Here is a 14,060-nt window from a genome sequence, read left to right as displayed (position 1 = left end):
CCAGCCACTGCGCCACCAGGGAAGCCCTCAGTTTCCATTTTAAAGAAGTGCTTTCCTTCGACGTCTTGAATCTATAAGAAAGTTTCTTGAAAAGATGTCTGGTGCCCAGTGCTTCCGAGTGTCCAGAGCTTAACTGCATCCTGTGACCAAAGACTTGGCTGCTGAGGGATGTGATTGGAGTGAATTGGAGGGAACATCTGTGGACACTCACCCAGGGACACACAGCTATAGCAGAGCTGCAGATTATCCCGCATTATCTGGCCACCCACGCAACTCTCTCCTCTCATTCACTGTTCTGTGCCCTGTTCTGAACCACAAACGGTGGACGAGTAGAGGTGTGAGCTGTGAATTGTTTCTGTCCCCAGTTTGTTGCGAGGCTTCCCATGATGACCGACATCCTCCTCTGAATGAGAACCAATCAGCCCATTCAGAAAAATGTTGAGCTATAGCATTTCCTGACAATGATATGCACGTGTGATTTCCTTCCATTGTAGTGAAAGCTAAGAATCTCTCTCTCTCCCTCTCTCCCTCTCTCCCTCTCTCCCTCTCTCCCTCTCTCCCTCTCTCCCTCTCTCCCTCTCTCCCTCTCTCCCTCTCTCCCTCTCTCCCTCTCTCCCTCCCTCCCTCCCTCCCTCCCTCCCTCCTAACATTTGGCACACAATCTACCCCTACTCTCACACCTCTGTGTGCTTGGTGAAACCCCTGTTCATCTTGAAAACCCACGTGCGTGTTGCCTCCTTCAGGAAGCTTCCCCATTCTCTTCTCCCCCAGTCTTTGGCGCGTGTCTTTTGTCATGCTGGAAAACCATTTGTATGTTCTCTCCCCTGATAGACCAGAAGATCGCCGTGAGTAGGCGGGGCAGGTGTTACCATTGCTTGTCCCGGGACTCAGCACCTAGAGGGACTTCAGTATTTGGTGAAAGAATGAATGGCATTTTCATTTCTCAAAAAAAGATTTTAAAGAAAGCTAGACAATAAACCATGCTATTTTTTTTAAGGTGGAAGAATGGCATGCATGCTTAGTAGTAATTTATTGTTGAGTAGTTTAACAAGAATATCGCTACCATGGCAAAATCTGGATAAAAGTAGTAAAAATGAGATCCGCTGCAGATATCAAATCAAAATCCCTTCCTTTCTGGCAGCACAGAGGCCAAAGTTTCAGAAAATTGGCTCAACCTCACTTTGCATCTAGATATTTTGTCATCACTTAATAGAATTAACCAACATTTACAGCGTAGAGACTTGCATAAAGCCCCACGCCAAGTGCTAGGGCAATAAAAGAAAAAAGGTCCAGTTCTGAGCAGCTGCTCTTAAATCATTCTTACGTAAATTGCCCCTGAGCACTTGACTCACATCGTGTCCATTGATGTCAGGGTGAAATCCCATCGCATGGCATTTCCCGTTAGCACTCGAAACTTGTACACGCTTGTCGAAGTCTCACTCTCCCGGTGTGGCCGTTGTTGCCGGCGCAGCATTTTATTCATACTTCTTTGAGAGTGCTTTCCATTTCTCTTTTGGCTGGTTGGACATGTTTCTCTCTTCTGAAACACGGGTCAGCACAATAAGCTCCGCACGCCAAATCCAGCTTGCTACCTGCTTTTTGTAAATATGATTCCATTGGACAGCCGTGATCTTTCATTTCTGCTTTTGCGTGCTACAGTGGCAAAAGTGAGTAATTGCAACAGAGAGTGTCTGTCCTGCAATGCCAAAGATATTTACTGTCTTGGCCTTGGTACAGAAACTTTGCTGACCTCTGTTCTCATATTTTTGAGAGATTCTTGAAAGCAAGGGTTATGTTTTATTCTTTTTGGGTTCGTCCCCAACATCAGTACTTTGTATTAACTCCACCAACGAATGTCCGAGTCTTACTGTGTGTGAGGCACTGTTCCCGGTGCTGGCTGTACATCCCTCAAAGAGCAAAACAGAGTCTCTGCTCTCGTAGACCTGATATTCTAATGCTGGGGCCATGGGGAGAGACAGAGCAGTGAACAAACTAATACACTATGTCGGCGATGCACGTCATAGAAGAAAACAAACCGAGATGGGGGAAGAAGGGTTGCCGCGATGGGTGGGTGGGTGGTTGTGGTGGTCTTAGGGGAATCGCTTTCGTGTGGGTTCACAGAGAAGGTGACATCGGAGCGGAGAGTCATTCCAACGACCTTGCCAAGGGGAGACAGGACGTGCGTGGCGTGCTTGAGGAATCACAAGGAGACCATGTGCCCAGAGCAGAACAAGGGGTAGCGTGGGAGGAAATGAGGTCACTGTCTGAGTCTGTGTTTTCTGGGGCTGGTTTTATTCTGGTGAATTTCTCCCTGAGTGAGATGGGAAACCCCTGGAGGGTAGAGCAGAGGCGAGGCAGGCTCTGTCCTGTTTTAACAGGCTCAGGCTTCCGAATGGAGGATAGACTGTGGGCGCGGGGCGGGGTGGGGGGGGAGGGGCAAGACTGAGCAGAAGCCAGGAGACCATTTAGAAAAAATACTGTGATCATCCAGGTAGGAGAGGATGTTTGTTGGCTTCGTCCACGATCATAGAAAGGGGAAGAGGAGGAAGCCAGGAGCCAGCTCAGTGCTTGGTATTCGGTAAATGTCTCTTGAATAAAATGTCAGCATTTCCATCGGGGTCGGCAGCGTCATCACCTCTAGAAATTCTGATTGCACTGCTCCGGGATGGAATTCTAGCACCTGCCTAAAAATACAATCGTCAAAACTCTCCAGGCATAGTTGACGCTGGGCCCCCTGTTGAGATCCATCGGTAGGTGTTTCTGTTTCACCTGAGAACGAAGCAGACCAAAGGGGCTACCTTTTTCCTTTACATGCTTCTGATGGGAAGTGAGAAGAAATTTGATGTAGAGAGAATTCTGTTTTTCCATGATGAACCAAAATGATGATTAATAGGTAAAACCTTTCCATTTCTTCCAAGCTATTTGTGTAGGAAGGGTTGGCCGGAACCAAGCGGGGCTGGTAAGTTTCTCACAACAGCAGCCCTGGGGTTTCCACTGTAGGTTGTGGAAAGATGAGAAACCTTTAATATTTCAAATCTCTGCTGCCCATTTATCCTTTCTTACGTAGTTAACATTAGCGGATGGCTGGAGAGGTCTTTAAGATGAAGCCAGCAGCCCTTTAGGTTGTAACAAGCTTAGCACATACTTTACACTTTTAATGATCAGTTACCGTTCAGTTGATAGCAAGATGAGCATTAGTTTAACCACAGCACCCCATGGTATTTCTGAGGGATGCTATTTCAGAGAGGGTCAGGGCATTCTAGAAATTGCGAATTTTGTAAATAAATGGAGGTGTGAATACAAAAAGGCTGATTGTCAGAATCACTAAACATAGCTTTGGATGTGAAGCCTTCCTATGAATCAGGCTGAGAAAATCCCCCCGGAGTGTGATTTGAACCTTGCATCTACTGGGTGAACTGCACGGTTCTCCCACAGCCCGCAGTGGGCTGCATCTAATATGCCTGTCACTGTTGCGCAGACCTCTGCTAATGGCCTTGAAAGGGAGAAGGTTCAAAGAGGCTTGGTTCCCAGGCCTGCTAATGAGCACGAGGCCTCTTCCCTCTTAATGAGCAGGGGTTTATGTGGGATTCTTTGCCCTCCTGTTTTGGAAGGGGAGGCAGGCGAGAGTTCACAAAAGCAGCAAGTCTTCCTGGCGAGGGGAGCGTGCAGCTGGGCCACCCGAAGGCCGCCTGGAGGGGAGCAACAAAGCTGCCGGAGGTCGTGCCCGGGCCAACGTGGCCCTGAGTGTGAGGCTGGACCTCCTGCTAGCCCGGCCTGTCGCTGGCGACAGTGACAAGCCCTTGATGGGAGATTTCAGCCCGGGAGGGCTGTGCAGGGTCCGTCGGCAGCCCTTGTAAATCTCCTCGGAGGAGTGCCACTGCCTTCAACTGCTTTCTCAACTGTAATCGTCCCCACTGTTACAACTTAGCAAATGAATATCGTAGCCACGAAAATCCTTGTTCTAATGAACTATGTCGTTATTAGTCATTGGTCCCCAAGCTCACCGCAGCCGCTGAAAAGGCCCCCAGATATTTTTCTTTGCTTCCCTCTGCCCACCCACGTCCCACCGCTGGATTAAACAATAGAATTATTCAGAAGAGTAACAAACGCATGCCAGAAACGTTGCCTTTATCACAATCATCTTTGTGAAAGTCACGGTTTTTTCTCGGGAATGTATTTTGGAAACTGACATCCCCTGCTGAAGCATTACCGTTACCCCTGAAATCACGCGTTTGATTTCATACACATTTCATGCCCATTTCTACAATGAGTGCCCTTCTCCTTCTCTGAAGCCTGGTTCCGTACGGCAGAGCAGAGGCCCTTAAAACACATATACTTAACATGTAAGTTCATAAATTCAAAGTTATGAAAGACTCCGTAGTTCATTAATTAATGTTTCTACATTTTCATTTTCAACACAAGGAAAACTTGGCCATGGCACCGTAAGATTATTGTGATTAGATATGGAAATTACAGTTTCAAGAACTTGCCAGTTTGGAACGAGAACCTTTAAAGAACAAAATCGCAAAAAAAAAAAAAAAAATGCCGCTTTCAGTGACGGGAACCTTGAGGAAATGTTAGCTGGTCTGCTGGCTTAGGGTGTTTCCCCACACCCCCCATTTCCCCAGTGAATAGAGAGAGAATTATTTGGAATGTACACACATTTACCCTTCCGTGACCTGTGTTGGGAATTATTCTGAGATGTAGTCAAAGCTGACAGCCCCGCATGGCTGACCCCCCTCGCGCCTAATCAAATCTTACGTTCTGTTTCCAGATAGCTGATCAGCTTCCTTGGATTTTGCTGATGACCCAGGAGAGCTTTGCCTGAAGATGGAAACACTGGAGTCGGAGCTGACCTGCCCTATTTGTCTGGAGCTCTTTGAGGACCCTCTTCTGCTCCCCTGCGCACACAGCCTCTGCTTCAACTGCGCCCACCGCATCCTGGTGTCACACTGCGCCACCAACGAGTCCGTGGAGTCCATCACTGCCTTCCAGTGCCCCACCTGCCGACATGTCATCACGCTCAGCCAGCGAGGTCTAGACGGGCTCAAGCGCAACGTCACCCTGCAGAACATCATCGACAGGTTCCAGAAAGCTTCGGTGAGCGGGCCCAATTCCCCCAGCGAGACCCGCCGGGAGCGGCCGTTCGACGCCAACAGCATGACTTCGGCCGAGAAAGTCCTCTGCCAGTTCTGTGACCAGGATCCTGCCCAAGACGCCGTGAAGACCTGTGTCACTTGCGAAGTGTCCTACTGTGACGAGTGCCTGAAAGCCACTCACCCGAACAAGAAACCCTTTACGGGCCACCGTCTGATTGAGCCCATCCCGGACTCGCACATTCGGGGGCTGATGTGCCTGGAGCACGAGGATGAGAAGGTGAATATGTACTGCGTGACCGATGACCAGTTAATCTGTGCCTTGTGTAAACTGGTCGGGCGGCACCGAGACCATCAGGTGGCAGCTTTGAGTGAGCGCTATGACAAATTGAAGGTTAGTCCGATCCGCCTTAAGCCGAACCCCTTTCTGCCAGCAAATGTCATGGAAAGAAAAAGTATATTCACTGCTAGCTACGTGGCAGGTGAAGGTTTTCTCTTCGCCTTTGTTATCTGATTCGTTATAGCACGTCTTTTTGGCAGCCTAGCCGTGTTACACAATAAGGGTGTCTTGTAAAAGTTGACTGCCGCTTGTAATGTTAGCGTTGTCAAGGTGAGGGCGAATTCTGAAAAATCTGGATCATTTTCAATCCTTGCAGTTGAGAGAGAGCGAGAGAGAACGAGAGCGTGCGCGCGTGGGAAGGAATGGCGGATGAAATCTGGGTTTGGGCATTTTGGGGGCGTTTACTTTCCTTACTCATCAGGGAAAACTCATTTCACTTGCATCGTACCTGTATCTAGTTACTGCCCAAACAGAAGAATAGAAGGAGAAATGCCTATAGCAAATGTGGGATTTTAGAGGACACGTGACCTTTTATTCCTTGTGTAAATGATATCCAGCGTATTGGTGAAGTAGTGTCCCGATCGTCTCGGGTTTCACGAAAGAATTCCTTTGCGTGGAGGCTTTTTATGCCATAAGGTTACAGGCAAGAATGTTTGAACTTCACTTTTAACATGAATTAGGAGCCAAACTCCACCTCAGGGAATGATAATTAATATGACTATACGTCAGATTTTAAAAATCACTCTCTAGATATGGAGAGAAGGCACCAGGGAAGAAATAAGGCAGGCCTCCAGGTGTCTGTTCATCTGCGGGCGACGGTGGGTCTAATTATTGCAAACTCAGCCGAGAGAGTTTGCTCTGATCGTGAGACGCTCTGTCTGCTCCGTTCCCCAGCTAATTTTAGGTAACAAGATGCCAATTAAAAGGAAAGGAAGTATAAATTAAGAGCTTTGCGTAAATATATACCGAAGTCCTTCCTCTCAGGACAAACACACACTGTGTTGAGCAAACAAAATGAATCACGTGATCAAAAGTATTACCGCTCAGAGCTCATCACCACGTCTCACAAATGGTTCCTATCACTTCTCAGCGCTGATGGGGGCTTGTGTTTACCAGGACCACGTAGTTTCTTTGGGGGATGCTGGGATGAATGCGCCACATCTGTGATGTGGCGGCTGTTTCTTGGTATGCTGAGGGAGTTTGGCACGCCGAAGTGAATCCTTGCTTCCAGACGTCACTTGGGGGACAAAAGCATCACCTGGGCAGCATGCCTCACTCAGAGTGAGGTGACTAGTATAAAACCATCTTTAGAAAGCGGAGCCAGAGGACCGAGGTGATACAGACAAGGGAAGACAGATGCTGCCTGGTTTCCTAGTGTCGCGCACGAAGGTAGCCGAAAACACACCTCCAGAGTTCTTAATAGCAAAGGCAGTGCGTGTGAGAATTGTGCAGCTAAGACAAATTCTTCAGGGATTGCTGTGGCTATCACCCTTTTTTGGTGGGGGACAGAATATTTTTAGGATGATTAAACATAGGTGGGTTTTTTTTCCTTTTTTTAAAAATTGAAGTATGGTTGATTTGCGATGTTGTGTTAGTTTCAGATGCACAGCAGAGTGATCCAGTTATATATTTTCTTTTTCAGATTCTTTTCCCTTTTAGGTTATTACAGAATATTGAGTAGAGTTCCTGGTGCTATACAGTACGTCCTTGTCGCTTACCTATTTTATATATAGTAGTGTGTATCTGTTAATCCCAAACTCCTCATTTATCACCCCCCCATGACCACCTTTCCCCTTTGGTAACCGTAAGTTGCTTTTCAAGGACCTAGGTGTTTTTGCTTTCCGAAACGTAAAGCTGCCAGATCGGTTTTCTTATTCAGAAAATGTTCCTTCAGTTGGCTTGACACTACCTTTAATGACCGTTTGTCAAAGCACCACAATGAGGTTCCGTGTTCAGCAGCTCCCAGACTTGATATTTAAACCTGATCCTCGAGTTCTTCTCATGACTTGTGTACCATCACAGAGGAGTTCTTAGTTATTTACACCTCCAAATTTTACAGGAGACACTTTTAATGCCCTAGCCATTTTTGTGATGAAAATGAAACTCTTCAATTAAGAGCCCTGCACACTTGTCTAATCAAGCCAGTGGGTTAGCGGTCATTTTATACTGTTACCGGGAGGGCCTGAGCATTAATGATCTAGTGGATTTTATCTTCTAATTACAGAAATAGAAGCATATAAACAGCACCCAGTGCACCAAGAAACACTTATAGCCGCTCGACAAAATATGCTTATAAGTATTTATTTACAGCCATTTCACAAAATGTGCTTACGAGCATTTAAACAAATAACATGCTAGCATAGCCTGTTTGTTCTAAAACATGCCACTTGGGTTAGAATTTTAAAAAATCACAGAATAGATGACATTTGGGTGCCTATGGTACTTCAAAACCTAAGTACAATATAAACATTGAATTTTTGAAGAAAGCAATAGCATACTGAAAGGACCAAAACCAAGAAAGGGGATTTTTGTTAATTACTTTGATCTGAAAAAGTAAATGTGTTTTTTTTCTTTTGGTTTATTAGCCATTTTTTTAAATGTCTTCTTTGGAGTATAATTGCTTTACAATGTTGTGTTAGTTTCTGCTGTATAACAAAGTGAACCAGCTGTACATATACATATATCCCCGTATCCCCTCCCTCTTGCGTCTCCCTCCCACCCTCCCTATCCCACCCCTCTAGGTGGTCACAGAGCACCGAGCTGATCTCCCTGTGCCATGCGGCTGCTTCCCACTAGCTATCTATTTTACCTTTGGTAGTGTATATATGTCCACGCCACTCTCTCACTTCGTCCCAGCTTACCCTTCCCCCTCCCCGTGTCCTCAAGTCCATTCTCTACGTCTGCGTCTCTATTCCTGTCCTGCCCCTGGTTCATCAGGTAAATGTGTTCTTTGAATGTATTTTCCTGAGGCTTTAGCATCTCGTACAGAAGTGGATTTGTGATGATGTGGAAACACAAAGCATGTAGGAATTTGAGGATGCTTTCATTGATAACATGATAGATTTGTTTTAGTTAATTGCATATGTAAGGATTCAGGTGTCTGCTGTTTGAAAATGTTTTTTTTTTACTTCTGTTAGTAAAAGTCCATTATTTGAAGAGGGGGAATTCTGCAGTGATTATGAAGAAGAATTATTTCTTGCAATAACACTCAACTTTGAGGGACATTTTTTGCTCACATGAACTCTCAGTGTACGTGTGTTGATATAGAGGATTGGAATATACTTTTGTACGTTACACCTTTTTTTCTAGACACAAAGGGAGAAAAACATTTAAAAATTCCAGCATGTAGAATTCATGCAAGCAAAATCTTTCACATCATTTGAAATAGCATCAGGAATCTAATGCTTTCAGAAACTATGCATTGGGAAGTACTCTTAAAATATTGCAGCAAAGAGAAAACTAACCCAGCATTTCCTGAACTCTGTTTTAAGATAAAAAGAGAAAAGTCTTCCTGACAAATGCATAAGTCTCTAAATGGAGCATATCATAATGTGCACCTTTTCACATCATTTTGATTGAATTTTAAGAAGCCTCTCAGTCCTCCAAACTTGGATCAAAAGTTTGATTTGTGAACCACATAACATGTAAGAGAATTTAATAGAACGCATTCCGGAGTTTTCGAGGAATTACGATGCAGTAATTTCTTTTCCTCTGTTCCAGCATACAGTGTTGGAGCTCTTGTTTCTTTCCTCTAGTTACACCTATAAAAATACACAAACCAAGAAAAACTGACCTTTCCTTGCCCTTCAATTTCAGCATAGTCAGACTTCAAGTTAGCTGAAACTGAAGTTGCAAATCATTGTTTTGCTTTTCTGACTCTAATTGGCCTTCTGTTGGCCTAGGGAGTTTATTTGTTAAAAAAAAAAAAAAAAAAAACCCTTTCAATGGATCATCCCATTGTAATTTTATAATAGTTTGATAAAGGTTCCAATTAAATCTCAGCCTTCCTGTGTAGCCCTTCTCATCTGGAGGTGAAGACATGGGATTTCACTCTTCAGCGTCATTTATAGATCATAAGGGTCTATATTTTTTAAAGTCTTGTACTTTATTTGCCATTGGGGAAGTTGTAAGTAGATACTGAGCTAGACTTTTTCCTTTTTCCGAGTTTCTATAGATCGTTTCTTCTCTGAAAATAGTAGCCGGTTTAGTGCAGGTTCCAGTGAAAGGGTGTGTGTGTTGCATACATATGTGGATAGAGGCCAGGGTTGCTGCTGCATCCTACAGGGTGCAGGATGGGTGCTCCCACATAGACTTGTCTGGTCCCAAATCTCAATAGTGCCCGGGTTGAGAAACCTTCATCTGTGAGAATTTAGTGTTTGTCACCGTATGCATTTGCCACGACTGCCACAAGGAACCACAAACTAGGTGGCCTAAAGGAAAGAAATGTATTGTCTTACAGTTCTGGGGTCCAGCAGAGTTGATTCCTTTTGAGGGCTGTGAGGGAAGAGCGGATTCTAGGCGCCTCTCCTTGGGTTGTAGGTGGCTGTCTTCTCCCTGTGTCTCTTCACATGGCATTCTCCCGCTGTGCCTGTCTTTGTGTTCAGATTTCCCCTTCTTGGCATAATTTTTTTTTTTTCCTGGCCGTGCCGCGAGACATGCGGGATCTTAGTTCCCCGACCAGGGATGGAACCCAGGCCCCCTGCAGTGGAAGCGCAGAGTCTTAACCACTGGACCGCCAGGGAAGCCCCAGATTTCCCCTTCTTAAAAGGACACCAGTCACATTGGATTAAGGGCCCACTTTACTACAGTATGATCTCATCACAGCCAATTAGAGCTGCAATGACCTTATTCCTAAATAAGGTTCCATTCTGAAGTATTTGGGATTAGGACTTCAACGTGTGAAATTTTAGGGGCCACAGTCCCACCCATAACAATCACTCCAGTGTATACCTAGTTACCCAGTCAGCTGAACGCACGCTATGTCCCCCTCAAGAATCTAAGCACCCTGAGTTAGGCAGAGACCTTTGGCTCTCACTGTACCATCACCCACCTAAGACTGACCACAGGGTCTTGCAGATAATGAATTCCCAATAGATACTTGTCAGCGGCTTCAGTGATGATCAGCTGTTAACACTACATGGAAACTTAAATGCCATTCCTAATAATGTTGCAGATACTCATCTGTAAACACGATAAAGAATTCTATAAGAGAATTTCCAAATGAGAGCACAGCCAGATACTACATTGTATTTTATCCAGCTGGTTGTGAATCATTATTTGGGTCTGTATTGCATTTCACTGGTTTAAATTTAATGGTGTGAATTTTGATAAACTAGATCTCAAATACTCGTAGAACAACTCACCTTTGTTTTATGCGCCTATGTGACGGGCACTTGATAGATCCATTATACCTACCATTTCCTTTATCCTCCCATTAACCGTATTTGACATATGGGTTTTTATTTATTTCATTTATTTATTTTTGGCTGCGTTGGGTGTTCGTTGCTGCGCGCGGGCTTTCTCTAGTTGGGGCGAGCGGGGCCTACTCTTCGTTGCGGTGCGCGGGCTTCTCATTGCGGTGGCTTCTCTTGTTGTGGAGCACGGGCTCTAGGCGTGCGGGCTTCGGTAGTTGTGTCACGTGGGCTCAGTAGCTGTGGCTCGCGGGCTCTAGAGCGCAGGCTCAGTAGTTGTGGCACACGGGCTTAGTTGCTCCGCAGCATGTGGGATCTTCCTTCCCTGGCCAGGGCTTGAACCCGTGTCCCCTGCATTGGCAGGCGGATTCTTAACCACTGCGCCACCAGGGAAGCCCTGACATATGGGGTTTTTTGAGAGGTCACGCAAAAGTAAGTTAATATATGCTGCATAAATGAAGGCAATATGAACAGAAACGGTCTCTCTCCTTCACGGAGCTTAAAGTTTAGCAGAGAGTGCCGGCGGGTGAACATTTCCTCTGGTGGTGGTGGAAGGAGGCACGCTGCCCAAAGCAGGGACGACACCAACCCCAGACCTGAGAGATGGAGAAAGGCTTCCTGGAATAAGGGCCATTTCACCTACCATTGCCAAGCTGTTTATTAGAAAACAATGTTGAATTTACTAGATGTCCGTGGATTGTTTGGTATCATTCTTTTTTTATTTTTCCCACTTACCATAGATTGGTATCAGTCATTCTTTTTTATTTTTCCCACTTACCACATCCCTTGTGCAACGCCTGTATCTTTTTTCAGACTAGTTCACAATAATTCGAGGCTAGATTTTAATCTAACGTGTAGATATACCTTATGACATTTTGTCACACGATGCTACTGGGGATATGTGAACTTCAGACACATGTCTTCCAACATGTTTTGGTTATATGAGGTCTCACCAGTTCCAACTGGCCCCTTCAAATTGTGATTCTGCTTGGACTTATTGCATGGGAACATTTCTTTAGTCTGCAGTATATTTTTTAAAACTTCCCATGTGATGAAATACAGTTTCCAAATATTTGTCAAATATGTTAAACCTATATTTTAATTTTCTTAGTTGGGTACAAAAACTATTTATGATATATGGAGTAAAAGAAAACATCTCTAGGGATATGTTCTTAACAGTAAGTTTAAGGCTCCATCTTTCTCCTCTCTCCTTCTCATCTGCCTATTCCCCCTGAGGAGTCTCCTCTCCCTCCTTCAACTGCGGATAGGAATGTCTTATTGCCTGATGATTTATTGTTATTGGAATCATTTTTGAGAAGCTCAGAGAGTTCTGGGATATGCACAGACAAGTACGCAAGGTACCTTTTAGTCACATGGCTGTGGAAACAAATGTAGTCTTTGAACCTGTTGCTTAGCTTAAGTTCCTCTGTAAAACAGGGCTAATAATGTACTTACTTGCGTAGAATCATGGAAAAACAAGATAAAATGTTTCATGTAAACCCTCAGCCTTGTGCCTGGCAATATATTATAACGTAAAAATACTGTAAGAAACCAGGGGGTTAGAATGGCATGATGGTTAAGGTGTGGAATTTGGAGGCAGACCACCTGCCAATTATTTTTTTTTTCTTTCTTAATTTTTATTTATTTTTGGCTGCGTTGGGTCTTTGTTGCTGCGCGCGGGCTTTCTCTAGTGGTGGCGAGCGGGAGCTACTCTTCGTTGCGGTGCGCGGGTTTCTCACTGCGGTGGCTTCTCTTGTTGCGGAGCACGGGCTCTAGCGCGCGGGCTTCAGTAGTTGTGGCATGCGGGCTCAGTAGTTGTGGCACACGGGCTCAGTCGTTGTGGCGCGCGGACTTAGTTGCTCCGCGGCATGCGGGATTTTCGAGGACCAGGGCTCGAACCCGTGTCCCCTGCATGGGCAGGCGGATTCTTAACCACTGTGCCACCAGGGAAGCCCCGCCAATTATTTTTTAACCAGTGCTTGTCTTATTTGCGTGTGAGGTAAGAGTCCACGTTGTCGCTTTCATGGGCTTTGTAGTTCTGTGTCTCAAGCACCTGGCGAAGGGCGGGGGCGTGACAGTGAATAAATGCTTGTTGATGGCCAGGTGTGGGATTGATGGGTTAGAGGCGTGTTTCGGGATTCGGGGGAGGAAGAGCCAGCTCTGGGTTTGAGTAGACAAGAAACCGTGCTTCAGGGTGGTGGGCTCTGAGCCGCCGTGACAGATGGGTGGATTATGCATCAAAGAAGAAGAGCAAGGCGTTCCTCAGGAGTGAGGCCAGCAGAGACCTGTTGGCAGGAATCCGCAAGACAGTTTAGGGATTCTAGACAATGCTGGCTAGAGCCCAGGTTGCCGATGGAGCGGCCAGGAGGGAGGATGTCGGGAGAGTCTTGTTGGGGGAAGAGTTTGAGTCTTTGAGTGCCAGGTTAAGGGTTTGGGGCAATTTTCCTCTTCTTTATAGCGTAACACAGAAGGAGTTTGGTTTTTGTGAGAGAGGCTGATGTCATGTAGATTTTCTGAAGGCAAGGTCAAATGAGGATATCAGAAAGATTAGGGTCATTGTGTCCACAGAAGAAACAGAAGGGGGAAAAGATGTTCACATTACTTTAGATTTTGTGGTCTGTTTTTTAATGTGCAAAATGAAGTAGTGTCATAGGTCAAAACCTCCCACACTCAACAGAAACATGCAAATAGGTAAGAGTCAGTTTCTTGTCCTTGAAGACCCAGGATCAATAGGAGTGGTCACTGATGAGTGGCTCTTGGGTCCAGACATAAATGTGATTCTTTTCCTGCTCCCCTAGTGCAGCGACATACTGGTGACCACGTGTCCTTATTTCTTCTGGCTTTTTGATCCACCTATAAGGAGGTTTTGCTGTTCAAGCCTCTGAACGCCTGCCACAGACTTCAGGAATGTTTTAGAGCCGGATGCAGCATTGAAGGGCGTGTTCTTGCATCCCCATTGCGCAGATGAGGAAATTGGGGCTGACAGTGGTAAGAGGGGTGAGCCCACGTCACCTGGGGAGAGGACTTTGAGCTAGGACTAGAACACAGTTTCCCGCTGCCCAGTTGTTCTGTGTCTCTTCGGCTACTTCTTCTCCAGCTAACAGTGCATTGCCTTTCAAGTGGTTCCGTCATTTCCGAGGTTTCCTCTGAGGTTTGGAGACTTAACTCAGCGATTTTACACACACAGCTGGCCGGGCTGTAGGCCACCATCAT

The 14,060-nt window shown here is 45.7% G+C and overlaps 1 protein-coding gene across 5 annotated transcripts in view; it reads left to right on the top strand.

Annotated features, from left to right (window-relative positions):
• MID1 (midline 1) overlaps nt 1-14,060 on the top strand; it is a 654,655-nt gene that overhangs the window by 519,302 nt on the left and 121,293 nt on the right. For 4 of the 5 annotated variants that reach the window (XM_079911575.1, XM_079911571.1, XM_079911572.1 and 1 more), the window contains one exon: nt 4,775-5,490. In XM_079911575.1, coding sequence (XP_079767701.1) covers nt 4,831-5,490 — 660 coding nt within the window. In that variant the 5' untranslated portion in view covers nt 4,775-4,830. The remainder of the gene's footprint in view (nt 1-4,774; nt 5,491-14,060) is intronic. The other variant, XM_079911574.1, reaches the window with a different exon arrangement.

Source organism: Stenella coeruleoalba (assembly GCF_951394435.1).
Source record: "Stenella coeruleoalba genome assembly, chromosome: X".
Taxonomy (NCBI): domain Eukaryota; kingdom Metazoa; phylum Chordata; class Mammalia; order Artiodactyla; family Delphinidae; genus Stenella; species Stenella coeruleoalba.
The sequence above is the reverse complement of the archived record's forward strand: the minus strand, read 5'-3'. Positions and strand labels throughout refer to the sequence as shown.